Source organism: Esox lucius, chromosome 16 (genome assembly GCF_011004845.1).
Source record: "Esox lucius isolate fEsoLuc1 chromosome 16, fEsoLuc1.pri, whole genome shotgun sequence".
Lineage (NCBI taxonomy): Eukaryota > Metazoa > Chordata > Actinopteri > Esociformes > Esocidae > Esox > Esox lucius.
Window position 1 is genome coordinate 583,956 of NC_047584.1, and position 22,010 is coordinate 605,965.

At 38.6% G+C, this 22,010-nt stretch overlaps 1 protein-coding gene across 1 annotated transcript in view; it reads right to left on the bottom strand.

Annotated features, from left to right (window-relative positions):
- mycbp2 (MYC binding protein 2) overlaps nucleotides 1–21,789 on the bottom strand; it is a 331,873-nt gene extending 310,084 nt beyond the window's left edge. Inside the window, 2 exon segments of the mRNA XM_020054739.3 lie at nucleotides 2,524–2,599; nucleotides 21,121–21,789. Of these exon segments, the coding sequence (XP_019910298.2) occupies nucleotides 2,524–2,599; nucleotides 21,121–21,386 (342 nt within the window). The 5' untranslated portion in view covers nucleotides 21,387–21,789.
- Nucleotides 21,790–22,010: the final 221 nt, after the last annotated feature.

A 22,010-nucleotide genomic window follows, 5' to 3' on the forward strand; every position in this document is an offset into this window, starting at 1 on the left:
TATTAGGAACACCATACTAATACTGTGTTTGACCCCCTTTCGCCTTCAGAACTGCCTTAATTCTACGTGGCATTGATTCAACAAGGTGCTGAAAGCATTCTTTAAAAATGTTGACCCATATTGATAGGATAGCATCTTGCAGTTGATGGAGATTTGTGGGATGCACATCCAGGGCACGAAGCTCCCATTCCACCACATCCCAAAGATGCTCTATTGGGTTGAGATCTGGTGACCGTGGGGGCCATTTCAGTACAGTGAACTCATTGTCATGTTCAAGAAACCAATTTGAAATGATTCAAGCTTTGTGACATTATCCTGCTGGAAGTAGCCATCAGAGGATGGGTACATGGTGGTCATAAAGGGACGGACATGGTCAGAAACAATGCTCAGGTAGGCCGTGGCATTTAAACGATGCCCAATTGGCACTAAGGGGCCTAAAGTGTGCCAAGAAAACATCCCCCACACCATTACACCACCAGCAGCCTGCACAGTGGTAACAAGGCATGATGGATCCAAGTTCTCATTCTGTTTATGGCAAATTTTGACTCTACCATCTGAATGTCTCAACAGAAATCGAGACTCATCAGACCAGGCAACATTCTTCCAGTCTTCAACTGCCCAATTTTGGTGAGCTCGTGCAAATTGTAGCCTCTTTTTCCTATTTATAGTGGAGATGAGTGGTACCCGGTGGGGTCTTCTGCTGTTGTAGCCCATCCGCCTCAAGGTTGTGCGTGTTGTGGCTTCACAAATGCTTTGCTGCATACCTCGGTTGTAACGAGTGGTTATTTCAGTCAAAGTTGCTCTTCTATCAGCTTGAATCAGTCGGCCCATTCTCCTCTGACCTCTCGCATCAACAAGGCATTTTCGCCTACAGGACTGCCGCATACTGGATGTTTTTCCCTTTTCACACCATTCTTTGTAAACCCTAGAAATGGTTGTGCGTGAAAATCCCAGTAACTGAGCAGATTGTGAAATGCTCAGACCGGCCCGTCTGGCACCAACAACCATGCCACGCTCAAAATTGCTTAAATCAGCTTTCTTTCCCATTCTGACATGCAGTTTGGAGTTCAGGAGATTGTCTTGACCAGGACCACACCCCTAAATGCATTGAAGCAACTACCATGTGATTGGTTGATTAGATAATTGCATTAATGAGAAATTGAACAGGTGTTCCTTATAATCCTTTAGGTGAGTGTATATTATATAGACAGAAAACATATATTCAGACTTTTGATACATACTTTTAAACAGATGGTCTCTGGTACAATAAGGACATGGGGAAAGGTTGCAGGGGAAAGAAGAATGTGCCTGATTGAAATTTTAAAAAAAATCATTTTTTAAAAGGTAACCAAGACCCCTGCATAGGATATAGTATGTTTTTAGCATTGTTATTGTCCATAAATTATGGGGTTAATTGTCAGCACCAGAAACAAAACTCTACCTCAACATTTTTATTGTGCCTAGATGTTTTTCATCTTAGTTCCATGTGTGCCTTGTAGAAAATGTCAGCATTGAGCCCAAGGGGGGTGAATACTTCTGAGGGCCACTGTATGCACACAAACAAGTACATATACACACATAAACAGCATAGGGTAGAACATTCAATTAGGCTGGCAACAGTTTCCATACAGACATGGGACACCCTGGTCTCTCAGCAACTGCCCCATCACCACTTCAATTACTACCTCATCCCCCTCCTTCTCTTCTACAGCTACTAATGAAAGGACCTTATTAATTAAAGCGGTGTGCGCACAAAAATGTGTATACTTCTCACACAAAGTTTGGTATTTATACATTTTACCATGCAAACCTTGGACCACGCCAGCAGAAAAGTATTGTGATTCAATACTGATGTTCTTTTGAGGACAATGGAAATGTTCAATTTACAGGAATTGTAATAACGGTAATAAAAGCAATAAAAATAATGTATTTACACTTTGTAATAGTAAAGAGATAAGAACAAGATTTTCATCTCAGTGTTATCGTTTTTCCAAAGAGCATTCATTTTGCAGGAAGGGTATCTTTTTCTGACATGGATATAATTGCGGGAATAAACCAGTGAATAAATACCACCATTAATCCATCTCTCAACCAACCATGACAGAATAAGAAATGTATGCACGGCTCACATAATGCCCCCCATATGCATGTCTGTGAGAAACTCTGGCAAATTGTCAAACAAGCCAATTAAAACAGAGTTCCTGGCATTCATCTTGAAGATTAAGGAGGGGTAATTAATCAACAGTGTTTTAATCAGTCAGCAGACTTCATTTGATCTAGGGCAAAAGCAGCTAAGTAAGCCTGTGGCAATGCGCGCATATAGCCTAGGTAGTGTAGTTAAGCAAAAAAGGTAGTTGCAACATGGAACTAGGATGCATTAAAGAAGATGCATTAAAGAAAAAAGTATTCTTAGCCTGACATTCTAAAAAATCATACTTCTTTGACTAGAATACTGACTAGAAAGAACTGAAGAAACATACTAGTAATCAAACCATTATTCTGGAGAATTAAAATGTTTCTTACCTTTGTTCTTGTTTTGACTTTTGACTTGACCTTTTGACGCCGTTTCAGTTTTTTCTTGCTCAAAGCTTTCTTCCCTCTGAAAAACATAAAATGCATTAGTAAATTTAGTAATCAACTGAGCCTATAGCCAATCTCAGCAATGTCAAGTTATAAGAAAACAAATAAGGAGGTGGGCAGTCATGGTGGCCTTTTCCTAAATTACCAATCAGGCAAATATGCCACATGCCCTGGCACTACATCCTCCAGGTGTCCTCCAAACAGGGCTATCCCCAACTAAAACACTGATAACAATTGTGATAAACAAACAGTTTACATTTAAAAAAATTATAATATAAAACTGTTAAGAAAGTAATTCTAAGAGCGATATACAGCAAGAAATTGTGTATAAAATGAACCACAAAAGTGATGGGTTATAACAAATTGTAAAATTCAAAGGCATTTTAGATTCAATTTTGTTGCATCAATCTACACACAATACACCATAATGGGAAAGCAAAAACATTCTTAGTAATGCATTGATTATTCCCAGACTTTAACTGGGAATCAAGGTAATCAGATAATTAAGGAATTTTGTGAAACTAACCTTAACCCAGATAATAACTAAACCAACAGAGTCAAATCAAAATGAACCTACCAACTCTACACCAGATAATATTTTGACAAATGCTCCAAATACAAATGGCAAATGGGGTGTTTCTACTAGATATTAGTGACCACAGCCCTATAGCAAGTAACAGATGTCAGAATACTGAGGATCAAAACATGTGTTTATTAGGGGTTGGAATCGTTAGGGTTCCCACACCTAATAAATATGAACCTCAAAGTTCAATTCCATTTCGATTCTTGGGGTTACCCCTTCGATTCCAAATCGATCCCCATTGCTGTCCATTTCTGATTGAACAATGCTAGCCGGCTAGCTACTAGGGATGGGCATTTTTGTCAATTTCTTATTTCGATCATTGATAGGTCTCAAAAAACGAGTACTCGGGGGGCGGGGCTTGTCCGTCATGGAGACAATGATCACAATTTAATATTTGAGCAATATTTTGGATTACATTGGCACTTTCTGATAAACCAGAATGTTTTTTTTTACAATATATTAGCTAAAAAGACACATTAGTCAGAGTAAAACTGACTTAAATTACTGAACAACACATGATTGATGAATACTGAATACAATATAAAGGATATGTTCTTTATCATAAAAATAAACACACATGATGTTTTTAAACTACTTTATTCAACAGCAAGTGTCTTAAGTGTCTTAAGTGTACTTCAGCAGCATATTTCAACTGTGCTTATGAAACAACAACAAAAACGAACAGTTTAGTTTATTTTTTTTAAAGCTAAAGGAAAAAACAATTAACGACACTTTAGGTATAGCCTATAAAACAGACGGAATCATTTATTAAAACAAACAACAACAAAAAGAGGTATAGGCTATTTACCACGACTGATGAATCTTAGACTACAGCCTACATATTGCTGTTCAAAAAGATTAGATGGTCTACATGCTCAGGCAAGAGGCGTTTGTGGAGTCTATTCACAATTGGAAAAAATGCGTTCCGCTGGAACAGATGTCGCAGGAACAGCTAGGTACCACTGGGCAATGATACTCAGCTTTGTAAAGCGATTCTCGTTCAGCTTCCACCACAGTAAAGGATACTGATTTACAGTGATGCATGGCTCACTAAAGTAGCGCTCGATTTCAGTGTCACGCGAACAAAAATCACTCGCGCCGTAATCTTCACCGAAAAGAGTGTTGAGGGGGGAAAAAATATTTTTTTAAACTCAGATCATCGTTTTTATGATCGATCGTCGCAGTCACGTTCGAGTACAAGAGTGATCGAGTACGGTGCCCATCCCTACTAGCTACGTCCCCCCGTTGAACTAAATTGTCTCAACATTTCAATCCACTGGGGAAAAAAGTGTTATGCGGTGAAAAAAATATATCCTTTCAACTAGCCCATCAGAATATTTTATAGAAATCGATGCAGTTGAAAACATGTTTAGGGAGATTTGAAAAGCTCATGGAAATAGTTTTGGACAAGCTCCAAATCATAAAATGTTACTGTGACAAACCAGGCATCACATAATACCAAATAGATTTTTTTTGTATTACCTGAAGGCAAGCAAGGTAGCTACTACTTTCTAGTCAACACTTCAGAGAAGACATTTTTGTAATTTTTTATTAAAAAAAATAACATTTCATGTACTTTCACAAAATAGTAGTAAAGCATCTGATAAATTACAACACTATTTTCCTACAAAGCACAATACTGCTAGGTAGAGCGAGAAGACAAATTACAGACTATAATGTGTGCAGGCCAAAATAACATCTCCCCGTTACCTAAACAATATGCACAACCATGACAAAAGAGCTATATCAAAGTCGAAATATATTAAATATTGTTAGCCAATTAATCTGATAGAAAATGTGCGAACAAAGCACGCGCACCCACAGGTTAGTACCACTAAGAATTAAATCTACTTTCACCTCTGGGTATGCCGGTACTCCATTCTTTGAACCATATAGCAAAAGCGTCAATTTTCGTCAAAATTCTAATGGTGAAGATCTTTCGAGAGGAACTATGTCTATCGACTTGGCTATTTTCTTTACATGCTCCAAGTTGTGGGAAGGTATAAAAACATGCTGCAGAGTCACCCACTTCGAATGTTATCATTGGATTGAATGGGCGTTATCAGTGATTATCAGCCTCATAGATATGGGTCAGAAGGGGCCTGCTACGCCTACTGGTAGGCTCAGAAGGCTGTTATCCATTCGCATGGTTAATCACGGATAAATACACGAGAAGACTCCAGATCCAATCCCAGACGAATCCAGGTCGCCGCTAACTGGAAGCCTATAAGACCATTAAAATGAGAGCCTTTAAACTGTGATAATTTAGTGAATACTAAATGATCTAAATATGAAATTAACCATGTGAATGGATGATAACAGCCTTCTGAGCCTACCAGAAGGCTAGCAATTGTATTGGAATTGTATTGTAATGATATAAAGAATACACTAGTTTTCCAATTCCTTTACAACAGTACTAGTCTAACCACTGCACTGCACACTGATCTTATCTCCACTTCATGCTATATACAAATACCTATCCACTCCATTATCACAGAAAATAAGCTCAACATTGAAACAATGTTGGAGCTCAAACAAACCAATGATATCCAAGACATGCAGCTACGATGCATGCAGAAAAAAGTTGTTACAAACCTTAAACTGTAGAAAATATGAATAGAATATACATTATACACATACAGTATCTCACAAAAATGAGTACACCCCTCACATTTTTGTAAACATTTGAGTATATCTTTTCATGCGACAACACTGAAGAAATGACACTTTGCTAAAATGTAAGGAAGTAAGTGTACAGCTTGTATAACATTGTACATTTGCTGTCCCCTCAAAATAACTCAACACACAGCCATTAGTGTCTGAAACGCTGGCAACAAGACGGAGTACACCCCTAAGTGAAAGTTAGTACGTTCATAAAGACATTACTATTATAAAATGTGGAGCCAAGGAGAGAGTGTGTATTATAAACTTCTCGCTCACCCTCAAATGTGTGCATTTTTATTTATTTGTTGAATAGAAGCTTAAGCACGAATTAAGCCTACCTGGCCTGTGTACATGTGTAGAGTATAAAGGTGTGTCTGGGATGTCTGATAGAAGGCTAATTACAATGAACGTCCCTCAAGAGTTACGGCGCTTCTATATCATCATCACCTCACACACAAAGTCAACAGTGTTTTAGGCTATACATTGTGATGGAGAATGATACAAAGAATAGACTCGTTTTCCAAATCCTTGACAACATTAGGCTAGTCAAACCACTACACTTAGTAGCTTACAAAAACAATAAAAAAGACTCCAATCACATCTCCGCTATATGCAAGTACCGGTCTAATCAATTACCGCAGAAAAATAATCTGTTGAAACAATGTTGAGCTCAAACAAACCATTTATATTTCTCCTAAAAGACATGCAGCTGAGAGATGCATGAATAAAAAACCTGTTAAACTGCAAATTGTATAAAAAATGAATATGATATACATTATTATACATACAGCTCCGAGAACAATTAACACCACTGCACCTTTTTCTTTCCTTTCCAAAAAAGTTGAAAAGGAAGGTTTTGAGTGAGGAACAGAAGCGTTTGTAGTGGTCTCTTAATTTTAAACCTTCAGTTTCTCACTCAAAACCTTCCTTTTCGACTTTTTTGGAAACAAAAAAAGGTGCAGTGTTCCAAATTTTTTCCGGAGCTTTATATCTTTCTAATTATAATTTTGTTTATATTGTAGGCTAATTATTAAGGCTTTCCCACTGAAAATGAGAACAGAAGACAAAAACAATATAATTTTCGTGGGCCAAAATAAAATTTTAGATCTGCATGATCTGCACAATACATGATGCGCACAACATAACGGGGAGCTGTTATAATGAATTATAAAGTATCAAAAAATCAAATAGGCTTGTCGTTGGCACATAGAATGCACATGGAAGTGCATGCACCCACAGGTCAGTACCAGTAAGAAATGAAATATATTTTCACCCCGATACTCAGATAAGTGACTTAAAATCTCTTGCCAGTCACCAAAGTGTTCCTGACGACTTCTTTTATTCAACTGGTGGAGTGCCTATTTCAATATTTTTTTTATATTAGATTCAACTTTGTCACTGAAAAAGTACAAGTACAGTGCAACCAAATGCAGTTAGCATCCAACAAGAAGAGCAAATAGAAGAGGGCAGAACATTTACTTAAATATGCAACAGATGTGACATACAGATGTGCAATGTATAGATGTGTAATGAAGGCAAATGCAGTACAAATGGCAATTCTAAATGCCACTAAAAACCCTCTGCAATGTACTGTCATCGGTCAACCACATGCATCTAGAGATTTACATGTTATTATTGTATTAGTTAATCATTTTCTTTGATATTATTCTATTGCAATGGCTTCTTAAAGGCCCAAGAACAATATTTATGTAATGGAGAGAAAAAAAAATAGAGATAGAAACCAGAGTTGTTATTGGGATTGTAATTAAATCAGGATAAAATCGTAAATCGGGTTAATGGTGGCCAGGATAATCGTGGCATGAAACTCTCATATCGTCCCACCTCTAATATTTAAAACAAAAAAAATTCTAATTTTGATGTTATTGTTAATTTGCTTGTGCTTTTCGCTTTGGAGAGGGATTTTGTCATAAATCCAACCACACTATATTTTACCATCCCCCCTACCGTAATGTACAAGTGATACTATTCATTGCCATAGTGAATGTATAGTACGAAATACTTAGCCCCAATGCAACACACTACACAGTACATGGAATTAATATTGCCTCATTAGTTAGTAGCTAGGGGCTTTTATTAAGAGTCTGGTAGGCGATTCATGAACAATTTTAGATAATGGTTAATTGACAGTGAGCATCACAAAGAAATTGATAGAAGTGGAAAGAAAACACTCACTCAACCTATTATCCCAGCTACATTTGGAGCCGAACTACCAATAAACACTACTTGTGCCAAATAAATAAATGCAATGTTTTATGGCAATGGATAGGCAGCCTTGCCAAATAAATGCCAAGGTGTAAATAGTTATATTAAATAAGTGCTAGACATAGTTGCCACCAAACAGTGTCAATTTAATTTAAATGTCCTATATGTTTGTAATTTTTAGATTGTATTTAAATAAAAGTTGTTTTAATAACAAAACTATATATATATATATATATATATATATATATATATATATATATATCCCTTTTTTTTTTTTTTTTTTACAAAACAGGGCCAATAAACAGCAGTTTAGACAGCACAAAAAAAACTTCGAAAATCAAGTTTGGAAAATCGTTACACCCCTATTAGATACAATACATTACAGAATACAGAATTTTTTTGAACAAGCTTTTTATACAGCTCCGGAAAGAGTTTAACAAACACTGCACCTTTTTCAACAAAAAAGTTGAAAAGGAAAGTTTTGAGTGAGGAACAGAAGGGTTAAAATTAAGAGACCACTGCAAATTGAACGCTTCTGTTCCTCATTCAAAACTTTCCTTTTCAACAAATATTTTATGGAGCTGTACAAGACCTTCATCAAAGTGACTTGGATTGCATTAATGTAATTTCAGAAGCTGAACATTCACTAGAGCATTTTACTAGTGTTTTTACCTCGGTTTCTGATAGGCATGTCACATATTAAGGGGTACGAAACAGATAAAATCCTTGGCCGCATTCAGATTTTCCAGAAATATCTGATGGTATTCATATGGGCTATGACAAAAACGTAGACTGCAATTTTCCCATGTCAGTTTAATCCTGTTAATACCATCCTCTTAAAAACATACTACCGCATGTGAAGTCACGTGACTCCAACCCATCCAGTCAGCCGCATGGAAGCAACATGGAGAACTCAAACGCTGAGTCAACTGAGCAAGGAAAAACGCTGTGTCCGTACCAAAGTGTCCATCATTTGGACACATTTTGGCTTCAGTAACGACAACACCTAACAAAATGAAGTCAAATACACATTACCAAATATGAACAGTGCATTGCTCAAAAACAAGAGAAACTAACAAGCACCCAGCAACAAGTGCCTCCACAAAGCAGATGTGGAAGACAAGCATTTCCCAATGTTACCCATTATGAAAAGGATTCAAGAAGATGGAAATAAATAACTGACGCCATTCGTTACTACATCGCGAAGGATATGGCTCCCATAGCTACAGTGGTGCGCAGGGACTTTAAACACCTTGTTTAAACTCTTGACTGAAGATACACTGTGCCATCATGACCATATTTTTCTAAACTGCGCTGCCCAACATCTACAAAACATCGTAAAAAGGTAGCTGCAGAACTGAAGTCCATTCAGCACTTGCAGCCACTTTGACCACATCTGATCTCTGGTCAAGTTGGGCAATGGATCCATACTTGAGCCTTACTTTGCACTACAATGACAATGAATGGAAGCTGCACGACAGATGCCTTGAGATGGCATATTTTCCAATCAATCACAGGTCAGAGATGACTGCACAGGGCCTGATAGATATGCTTTCTGTGTGAGAACTCACAGAAGAGGACCTTGTGGCCATAACGACAGACAACGGCACGAATGTTGTCAAAGCTGCAAAGCTCAATGGATGGACACGGCAGCAGTGTTTTGGACACAGGCTGCACCTTGCACCTTGCAAAAAACAGACACAATGCTATAACATTCAATAATCTAATTGGAGATATCTGGGTGGTGACTGGCTGCTAAATTCTGTGTTTGTATGTGTCATGAAAGATAATGTCCATATGTTTCTATATTACTTTTATTTTCCTTTTCTGTTCTGATGTTCTTGTTAAGCACTTTGTTACATGTTTAAAAAGGTTCTATATAAATAAACTAAATACAGTGACAACAATAAAATAAAATAAAAACTATTCATACAGCACCTCTTAATTTTACAATGTTAAAAGGTAAACTTCACAAAGTAAAAAAAATTCAATAATGGTTCATTAATCGTAATCGAGGTAAAATGTACAATTAATCATGATTTACTCATATCGTCCAGTCCTATAGACTATAATGGCCTTGTAAGATCCTTTTATTTAGTAAATAAAAAGAGGGTGAAATGCTCTGAAGCAGGTTGTGACCTCTGCAACTGACTGCCTGTCCAACCCCACACCCCTGCCCCTCAAACTAGTTCTTCATCAGAGTCTAAACCAGCTCCCCATAGTTTTCGGCCTTGTGATTGCAAAGGAAGCCCCGAACCACTGCGACAAAGCTATCATTTACTAGTGAGCTTCTTGGGGATTTCATTGCACACCAGGATCAGGTGGCACCCACAGAGGACTCGGTCAAAAGGTTTGTCATTTTCAATAACAAGTTACAGCAATGAAATGCTTGGTTTACCTACTCCCGACAGTGCAGTTAAAAGTCAAAAATTAAAAGTAATTATAATTTAAAAAGATAACACAATCAGTAATAACACTATAAAAAAAAACATTAATAATAATAATAACCATACAACTACACAATCGTAGTGCAATATAAAAGTGACAGGTGTGCATGATATACAGTGAGGGAGAAAATGCATCCCCTGCTGATTTTGTACGTTTGCCAACTGACAATGTTATTATCAGTCTATAAATTTAATGGTAGGTTAATTTGAACAGTGAGACAGAATAACAAAAATCCAGAAAAACGAATTTTAATGAGTAAAATAAGTATTAGACCCCTCTGCAAAACCTGACTTAGAACATGGTTGCAAAACCCTTGTTGGCAATCACAGAGGCCAGACGTTTCTTGTAGTTGGCCACTAGGTTTGCACACATCTCAGGAGGAATTTTGTCCCACTCCTTTTTGCAGATCTTCTCCAAGTCATTAAGGGTTCCACGCTGACGTTTGGCAACTGAAACCTTCAGATGCCTCCACAGATTTACTATGGGATTAAGGTCTGGAGACTGGCTAGGCCACTCCAGGAGCTTAACGTGCTTCATCTTGAGCCATTCCTTTGTTGCCTTGGCTGTGTGTTTTGGGTCATTGTCATGCTGGAAAACCCATCAACGACCCATTTTCAATACCCTGGCTGAGGGAAGGAGGTTCGCACACAAGATTTTATGGTACATGGCCCCGTCCATCGTCCCTTTGATGGGGTGAATTTGTCCTGTCCCTTTAGCAGTACAATACCCACAAAGTATAATGTTTGACGGTGGGGATGGTGTTCTTGGGGTCATAGGCAGCATTACTCCTCCAAACAAGGCAAGTTGAGTTCATGCCAAATAATTAAATTTCGGTCTCATCTGACCACAACACTTTCATCCAGTTCTCCTCTGAATCATTCAGATATTAATTGGCAAACTTTAGGCAGGCCTGTACATGTGCTTTCTTGAGCAGGGGGACTTTGCGGGCACTGCAGGATTTCAGTCATTCACGGCGTAGTGTGTTACCAGAGGTAAGTAGGAGCAAGTCCAAGTATTGATTTATAGGTTAACAATAAAACCTTAAAATCAGCCCTAACAGGAGTAATGTGTTCAATTCTTTTTGTTCTAGTTAGGATTCTAGCAGCCGTGTGCAGCACTAATTGAACTTAATTTATTGATTTGTCAGGGTAACCGAAAGGTAGAGCATTGCAGTAATTTAGTATCGAAGTAACAAAAGCATGAATACATTTTTCTGCATCAGTTTTAAAAAGTTTCAGATTTCAAATTAGCAACTCTTGAGACATCAGGGTGAAGGAGAGGTCAGGGTGAAGGGTAACGCCGAGGTTTCTTACAGTTCTTTGGGATACGACCATGCAGCCGTCAAGGTTCACAGTGAGATAAGCTAACAAAGCTCTGTTTCTTGGGTCCTAAATTGAGCAATTCTGTTTTTCACGAGTTTAAAAGCAATATGTTCTCGGTCATCCACTTTCTAATATCTGAAACACATGCTTCCAAAGTAGCTAATTTTGGGGCTTCTCCATGCTTCATTGAAATATATAACTGTGTCAACAGTGAAAGTTGATATTGTGATTCCGGATTACATCACCCAGAGGCAGCATATATAGTGAGAACGATAATGGGCCCAGAACAGGGCCTTGAGGAACACCAAAGCATTCCTTTGACTTGTCAGAGGATATGCAATCCACACTAACAAACTGATATCTTTCAGATAAATAAGATATAAACCAGGCTAGAACATGTCCATGTAGTCCAATATGGGTTTCCAGTCTCTCTAAGAGAAGTGAACAAGAGAACGAATGCGGAGCCTTTGTCTGAGGCCATTAGAAAGTAATTTGTTACCTTCACGAGTGCAGTCTCAGTACTATGATGGGGACTGAAACCAGACTGGAGCATTTCATAAATGTTATTTGTCTTCAGGAAGGCATTCAGTTGTTGGGAAACACATTTTTCTAAGATTTTTGAGAGGAACGGGAGGTTCGATATAGGCCTATAATTGTTTAATACGTCAGGATCCAGATTAGATTTTTTTAGAAGAACTCAACTTTTGGCCAGTGGAATCATTTGTTAAAAGTAATGTTTGCTGGATGAAGAATTCAGGGCAACCAAATGTGACAGAATTCGGGAACGAGTTGTCATATGTCCCATGTCAAAACTAGGAATTAAAATATGTTCTGGGACATTCAGGTTTTTTTTGCAGAAATGCTTACAGTGGGGCAAAAAAGTATTTAGTCAGCAACCAATTCATCATAGGTACACTTCAACTATGAGAGACAAAATGAAGGAAAAAAACTCCAGAAAACCACATTGTAGGATTTTTTATGAATTTATTGGTAAATTCCTCTGTAAAATAAGTATTTGGTCACCTTCAAACAAGCAAGATTTCTGGCTCTCACAGATCTGTAACAACTTCTTTAAGAGGCTCCTCTGTCCTCCACACGTTACCTGTATTAATGGCACCTGTTTGAACTTCTTATCAGTATAAAAGACATGTCCAGAACCTCAAACAGTCACACTCCAAACTTCACTATGGCCAAGACCAAAGAGCTGTCAAAGGACACCAGAAACAAAATTGTAGACCGGCACCAGGCAGGGAAGACTGAATCTGCAATAGGTAAGCAGCTTGGTGTGAAGAAATCAACTGTAGGAGAAATTATAAGAAAATGGAAGACACACAAGACCACTGATAATCTCCCTCGATTCGGGGCTCCACGCAAGATCTCCTCCCATGGGGTCAAAATGATCACAAGAACGGTGAGCAAAAATCACAGAACCACACCTAGTGGACGACCTGCAGAGAGCTGGGACCAAAGTAACAAAGGGTACCATCAGTAACACACTACGCCGCCAGGGACTCAAATCCTGCAGTGCCAGAAGTGTCCCCCTGCTTAAGCAAGTATATGTCCAGGCCCATCTGAGGTTTGCTAGAGAGCATTGGGATGGTCCAGAAGAGGATTGGGAGAATGTCATATGGTCAGATGAAAACAAAATAAAACTTTTTGGTAAAAACTCAACTCGTCATGTTTGGAGGAGATAGAATGCTGAGTTGCATCCAAAGAACACCATACCTACTGCGAAGCATGGGGGTGGAAACATCATGCTTTGGGGCTGTTTTTCTGCAAAGGGACCAGGACAACTGATCCGTGTAAAGGAAAGAATGAATGGGGCCATGTATAGTGAGATTTTGAGTGAAAACCTCCTTCCATCTGCAAGGGCATTGAAGATGAAACGTGGCTGGGTCAACGAAGGAGTGGCTTCGTAAGAAGCATTTCAAGGTCCTGGAGTGGCCTAGCCAGTCACCAGATCAACCCCACAGAAAATCTTTGGAGGGAGTTGAAAGTCCGTGTTGCCCACCGACAGCCCCAAAACATCACGGCTCCAGAGGAGATCTGCATGGAGGAATGGGCCAAAATACCAGCAACAATGTGTGAAAACGTTTGACCTCTGTCATTGCCAACAAAGGACAAAGTATTGAGATTAACTTTTGTTCTTGACCAAATACTTACTTATTTTCCACCATAATTTACCAATAAATTCATAAAAAAATATTTTTTCCCCCTCATTTTGTCTCTCATAGTTGAAGTGTACCTATGATGAAAATGACAGGCCTCTCATCTTTTTAAGTGGGAGAACTTTCACAATTGGTGGCTGACTAAATACTTTTTTGCCCCACTGTATTTGAAAATGTGAACTGTCAATGTGACTTTAGGGCTGCAAGATTTTGATAAAATATTGAATTGCAATTTCTTTGAGAAAAACTGCAATTATGGTCATGATTTGCAAATTTCAAACATGCATGTAAACAGCACAGATAATCTAACTTAAAAACAGAGATCATGGCCAACATGATGTGCTATTAAACTGAATAAAAGAGTATAAAAAACTGAATAAAAGGTGAGTGTTTTCTATTTTACACTCATTACACACATGAATCTCTTCCTTTTCGTTAATTGTAATTATTTAAACTCAAATACAATTATTTGACTGGAAATATAGCTGTTGATAACAACGATTAATCAACTGCGATGTGGCTCAAATTATTTCGATCAGGCAATGTAATAATTGCGACAGCCAGGGGCCCAGAGAGTACCCAGGCAGACTCAAATAACTCTTAATGGGCAATACCCCCAGATAAAAGATGACTCTCTGAGTGAAATAACTTAATGAGAATGAAGTGTAATGTTGTATGACAGTTGTTTAAATGCAGCATGACAAAATACATTTTATGAAATTCCTTTTTTTATGAGATAAACAAAATATGAAACATATAATCTGTCTGAAAAGGACATTTCGCAAATCATTTTATAGAACCAAGAAGATGATCCAGCTCCCTTTGTCATTTATCAAAGGTATCACAGTTATTCATTATTAGTGAAACAAAATGTGAATGATATCCTTAACCAGCGGGGTTGCTAGGATCACAATACATTCCAGGCTAAGCACCCACCCAACCCCCAGGGGAGACTTCTTTGCCACAAAATCTTCATTATTTTGTTGTGATGGCATGTGTTGTTCTAACCACCGTCTTACCGGTATTTTATATATTAGGCCTACATTAGTTTGTGACATCTCTCAGGAACCTGAAATATTCCCAAACAACAGAAGAAAAAATTTTCGGCACCAAATCATCCCCAGTCGCCATCTCATTGTCCTCACTTGATTGTCATCACCTTCATAATTATATAAGTGATTTAGTTGCAACTAGAAGCTTTTAGCTTTTAAATTCGTTATAACCAGTTATTTTAGGAGAACATTGTGTGCACTGTCATACAGAAAAGATTTTCGCGAACGATTAGCATTTTCAGCATTGTAGTTCCCCCATGTGTTTGGAATAGCGCACAGTTTGACACAATCTACCGTCTGTTGATGCAATCTACCAGATTTTATCACAGTAAGAAAATGCTGTAATTAAACAAGCGACATCTGTATACTGACTGACAATTTGTTGATATCTTGACTAGTCTCGTACATGTCTGGCAGCTCGTAAAGAAATGCGTGTCCATCTTTTTATTAGGGCTGCAACGATTAGTCGATATAAATCGACAAAGTCGATTATAAACATTTGACAAACTCAGAATTTGTCGACGCATCGTTCCAGAATCAGTGAATTAAAGGAGTAGCCTACCTGGTCTCATCTCTATTTTTTTCCTTGTGTTGAAACTATTGTTCATTCTGAATATTAAACCTGCTCCACTTAACGATAGCTAGTTAGTCTGTGTGTTGGAGTATATCAGTAATTCAGGTTAAATAAGTTAAATGGTTTAATTAGTTTATCACAGGGTACTGGCTATGCTATGATACATAACCTTCAACATGTTAATTAATGCAGCTTATTGTTTTAGTAGTACTAAGCAAAGGCGTGTGGATGAGTTTGTCCTGATGAGAGGCTCATGCACCCCTCAAATGGCTGAACTCTTGACAGAGAGCATCCTCATTTCATTTCTTTATATAATTTTTATTGTGATCACATTAATGTTACGAATGGATTTAATTAAGTTGTCAAGCTTAAATTTCATATCCATATGCTTCATGGGTCATTAATTTAATTTGCTATGGGAAGTTATGTTAAGGCAGAGACTGGACAAAGGTGTGCAGATTAACTTGAGCAGGTTAATTAAAACATGCACTGGAGCACGGTACATGAGCCCCGCCCACAGGAAGCGAAGACAAAATTAATCGTTGACTAATCGAAAAAAATAAACACATTAGTCGACTACCAAAATAATCATTAGTTGCAGCCCTACTTTTGATGGTGAAATAATTTGTGCAATTGTGTGTCCCATCTACACCACCAACTACACCGGGTGGTCCAGCTATGGCCATAAAGTCGGCTTTGTTTCTTTGTAGTTGGCAAATGAGGAAACCGGATGAATTGTCGGAAGATATGGGGTTTGGATTGGTTTTGCATTTATAGTTTGATGTAATATTCTACTGACAAATGATATACGTAGTTCGTCCACGCTGCATAGCTGTATTTTCCTTGTGACCTAGTAGCGTAGAGTTTATTGGGTTGTTTCGGTTTGTTAGTGAAGTGACTGCATCAATGACTAGCCCTACAATGATCATAATTCCTTCACGATGAAGGTAATACGTTATAAAAGCTTAGTATCATTAAATGTTTCTAAAACCTCAACCTGATTACAAGGCGAACTCAATTAGCAAGTTAGGAGATATCTTAAGGCTAAAAGTCTTTGGTGAATACGGCCCCTGGCTTCTAGCTTGTTCATTGGGTGTGATTATGCCTAACTACTATGTTTACATTTGCTCTCTTTTGAGAAGACAATCACTTAGTTGAAAATCAGCTGCCTGAATGACCGGCCATTCATCTGATTCTGATGCGTGATGTGGACAACCTAGTCCATCTGGTAAGATTGCTAAATGGCTCAGTGGCTGTCAACCTGCACTCAAAACAAAAAAAATTTTTTTGGTTTGATATAGTATGTGTTTATTAGAGACAAACAAGACCAGTTCACAAGTCCACTTCTCTAACCACTACGCTATTTAATAAGGGGTAGTCAGCCAGTCACTCAGTAAGAGACATTCGCTCTTCTTAGCCGGCTCCGCTTACACGGTCCTAGATTTACAGACTAGATTAACTATATCACCTTATATATTTCAACTATGGCTTTTATTTTGAAAAATAAAATTTGAGTTAGCACTGCTAGGATAATATCCTGCTGCTAGAAAAACAGTTATCTCGAATGAAACTGTTCACTGTTATGTTACGACTATTTCTGGTGGATTTTCAAATGATATCTTAGGATTTGTTCAGGAAAGACAAACACTTACTACTGACTACACGATTCTCTCGTCTTTTCACTTGACAAAAAAGTCAGTTATGGTCACCTACACTCACCTAAAGGATTATTAGGAACACCATACTAATACTGTGTTCGACCCCCTTTCGCCTTCAGAACTGCCTTAATTCTATGTTGCATTGATTCAACAAGGTGCTGAAAGCATTCTTTAGAAATGTTGGCCCATATTGATAGGACAGCATCTTGCAGTTGATGGAGATTTGTGGGATGCACATCCAGGGCACGAAGCTCCCATTCCACCACATCCCAAAGATGCTCTATTGGGTTGAGATCTGGTGACTGTGGGGGCCATTTCAGTACAGTGAACTCATTGTCATGTTCAAGAAACCAATTTGAAATGATTCGAGCTTTGTGACATGGTGCATTATCCTGCTGGAAGTAGCCATCAGAGGATGGGTACATGGTGGTCATAAAGGGAGGGACATGGTCAGAAACAATGCTCAGGTAGGACGTGGCATTTAAACGATGGTACTAAGGGGCCAAGAAAACATCCCCCACACCATTACACCGCCAGCCTGCACAGTGGTAACGAGGCATGATGGATCCATGTTCTCATTCTGTTTACGCCAAATTCTGACTCTACCATCTGAATGTCTCAACAGAAATCGAGACTCATCAGACCAGGCAACATTCTTCCAGTCTTCAACTGTCCAATTTTGGTGAGCTCGTGCAAATTGTAGCCTCTTTTTTCTATTTGTAGTGGAGATGAGTGGTACCCGGTGGGGTCTTCTGCTGTTGTAGCCCATCCAACTCAAGGTTGTGCGTGTTGTGGCTTCACAAATGCTTTGCTGCATACCTCGGTTGAAACGTGTGGTTATTTCAGTCAAAGTTGCTCTTCTATCAGCTTGAATCAGTCGGCCCATTCTCCTCTGACCTCTAGCATCAACAAGGCATTTTCGCCCACAGGACTGCCGCATACTGGATGTTTTTCCCTTTTCACACCATTCTTTGTAAACCCTAGAAATGGTTGTGCGTGAAAATCCCAGTAACTGAGCAGATTGTGAAATAATCAGACCGGCCCGTCTGGCACCAACAACCATGCTACGCTCAAAATTGCTTAAATCAACTTTCTTTCCCATTCTGACATTCAGTTTGGAGTTCAGGAGATTGTCTTGACCAGGACCACACCCCTAAATGCATTGAAGCAACTGCCATGTGATTGGTTGATTAGATAATTGCATTAATGAGAAATTGAACAGGTGTTCCTAATAAACCTTTAGGTGAGTGTATATTGATACAGTAGTTACTGTATCAATGTAATTCACCAACGGCGAATAATGGCTAATCAAAAGCCAGCCAGTTCATAGATGCTATTTGTGGTGGAGGAAAACTTAAGAAATGTTTAACACAATGGTTAATGGTATCTAAAGAAATATTCAAACCTGACGTAATGTCAATGCGTGACAGAATTATACAATGTCAAGAGGCTATACCGACACCCGGCAGATGTATAGCTTGGTGGGAAAGTGATTAAAGACACAGCCTTTCACAAGGGCGATGCAGGTTCGAATCTCAGCAGGGAAACAACAGTCAACACTTCTTGTTCCGGGCAGGCTGAACTGGGCTTGCCTGATTTCTTGTTTCTCAGAACCAGGTAGAAAAACAAACTACTGTACGCATTTGATGATTTTGCTTCTTATAAAAATCGTTCCAGCACCTCATCATTATCACAACAACAGTGTGACTGAAAGCTAGTCTGCTGACAGTTTGCCACACGGCGGACAGACCAGACACACGGTGGACAGCCAGGACACACGGCTAAATACAGGTCTGGTACTTCGAGCTGATCAATGACAAGACAAATGTATGCCTGTGTTCAGTACGAAGCAATTTAAATTCTGACTGATACAAAATCACTTTTGTCATGAATATGGTTGAGTACAGAACTACCATTTTGAAAATTAAATGTAAATTCTTCCAGAAATAAGTACTGTATTTTACCATATTTTACAGAATGGGTGGCAACACAAATTGAGGTAATATTGCACAGCCTTCAAAACAAAATAATCACATAACATTCTGGCAAATAAATTACAGTATTCATGAAGAAGAAATGGCCTTCACACAGTTTGCAACAAACCAGGCAGCCCAGTGATAGTGCGTGATGCAGACAGACCATGCTTTCAATCACATCCGAGCAAAGTCTGCTGCATGACTGCTTGCTTTGCACTACAGAATTCACACAATGTCCCTTGTTAATATTGCTCACTAACATGAATGTCTTTCAGCTTAAATATGCAGGTTCAAAAACATTTTACTTCTGTTCATTTGGTTATATAAAAAAAAGGCATGTTGTTTACATTTGATCAAGGATTGTGCTTTGTTAGTGAATTAGCTTTTGTTAAACTAGCACCCATTTGGCAAAGTTGATGTTGGCAGTGATTTGATGATAAATTTACAGGCATCACAACTATCAGTTGCAACACAGTAGAAGCTAACTGACATAGTAATATAAACCATGTGTAGCTAAATAGTTAGTGATGATTGATTGTTTTCTGAAAGATATATTTCACACTAGCTAGCAACTTCCCTGGTTTCTCTGCAGCCACAGGGTCATTTTGATGCTGCAACGCATGACAGGGTCAACCTGCCACACTGCTTACCCCCCAAAAAAAGTGTCAGCCGTAATAGGCGTACAACACTCCTGACTGCAGATTTAGAAAACCTAATTAATTAGCCAGGCCTATCAATCAGCGGACCTATATTAGAACCCCTTGTCTTAAAATTGTTTTGTTTTACCTAGAGTACTGTCTTACTTAAAACAAGGGTCTACAGAAAGTGACCTTCCACCGGGTAGGGATAGAACATAGGTGCATGCTTATTAACTAATATTAATACCCTCTTAGCTAACTAGTGTATCAAACCCGATTATATGACCCATTCATCATCCAATCCAAAAAGGCACATTTAATTGATTAATACGCTACTCTTCATAGCCACAGAAGTAATGTTTGGCAACTAACTATAAAGGGACCTACATGATGAATCTCAGGGTATGTCAATCAAGGTAGGCTTAACAATGCTAGATTTAAATGATAAAAAGCTATGTTTGTCAGGAACCGGCTGCAACACCCCACTGCCGTTAGGCCCAAACAAACTGTTTTATTCAAAATAGAATCATAGGTCCAGATAAGCTAAAGTAGCTATTGTCTGAGGGGTGGTTAATATAAATACATAAAATATCTCAAGACACTACTGACGTCATTATCTGTTTATTTGCTTAGATTACTGCCTAATTTACATACTGATGTTAATAACCAAAACATATTCACCAACGTGAATTAATTATACAAAGAGTAACGTTGTTTGACATTAGCTGGTAAACCTGGAAAAAAACACCAACCAACAACAACCGAACTCAACGGAATTAGCGAGGACAGAATAGCTATGTTAGCTAGCTAGCTACCTCACTAGTTAGCTATGATAACTAGCGACTGAGATAGGTCAATTAGCTAACAATATTGTAGTTGGTTATCATAATAGTAACGCTGTATTTGTAGTAACACATTAGACACACTTTAAACGTAGAGTACACGATTTGGCCAGCCAGCTGCTACACTGCTATTAAGCGACGTGTAGCTACTAACGACGTTATCTTCTAGTTGTCAAAGCTAGCCACCTTGCTTCCAAACTAGCTAACGTTAGCTAGGGAAGTTAGCCTGGCTACCAACAATACTGGATGTGAGTACGTGGTCAGAGTATTGTTCATGCGTGAATATATTTGGGCTAATTAGCAAGCTAGTTACAAAGGCTAGTCAGCGTTATGACCGACGAAGCTGCGATTTCTTATTTTCACAATTTCACCCAACCTCAGGCTGAACTCACCTTCCTTGATTTATCCCTTGCTCTTTGTCATTAATAGCCGTGGTATAAATCCTCCTATATCTTTCCGCCAAAGCTCGCCCAGAAAGTAGAAGCTGGTATCGACTCCGGCAGTCCGACTCCGTTCCCGGTGTTCGACACGCACCCATACCCGATCCAAAGGAGGCGAAATCGGCATCAACTCCAGAAATTATTCTGTCGCCTAGTCCCATGGAAGGCGATGGCAGAATCCCTCCACCAGCTGCAGCTGCCGCAGCAGCACACATCATCGTTTTGGAGAACAATGCATATATTACATAAAAAATATATAACAGCTAGCTATATAGCCTGCAGTTATATCCCAACTGGTTCTGGAAAAGCCTACGCCTCACGTCGTGTCTATCCTTAAATGCAGAAATAACAGAACGGTTACATCCAGTGTCTTCTGAAAACGGCAAAAATGTAGACACCGCCGTCCAACTGCGAAATGCGATTCCAATTCTCGGTCCTCCCCGGAATTCCGAATCTCAAGCCATATCGTCTTTCTCTTAATTATATCGTCTTTCTCAAATAATCTCTTTCAAAAAAATGTCATGATGACTTCTGGTTTTGTACGTTCCTTGGGTATTTCTTGACCCTGAATAAGCAGCACCCTCAGTTGCTCTGCCATCTTAGCTTCATCATCCTTCCTTGCTTGAGGTTCCGCTGTCAAGCATGCTGGGATATATTTCCAGGCGCGTAATACCGTAGTAATGTTATTATTATTCTAGGAGACCGTCATTGTAGTCGCGTTTCTCGTTAAATAATTAACTGTCTTTTTGTACGAATAAATAATTAAATAGATAGACAAATAAGATTGTTATTCAACAGCACGCAGCTCTTGTGCAAATTAATCAAATCCTGATAATGATCTA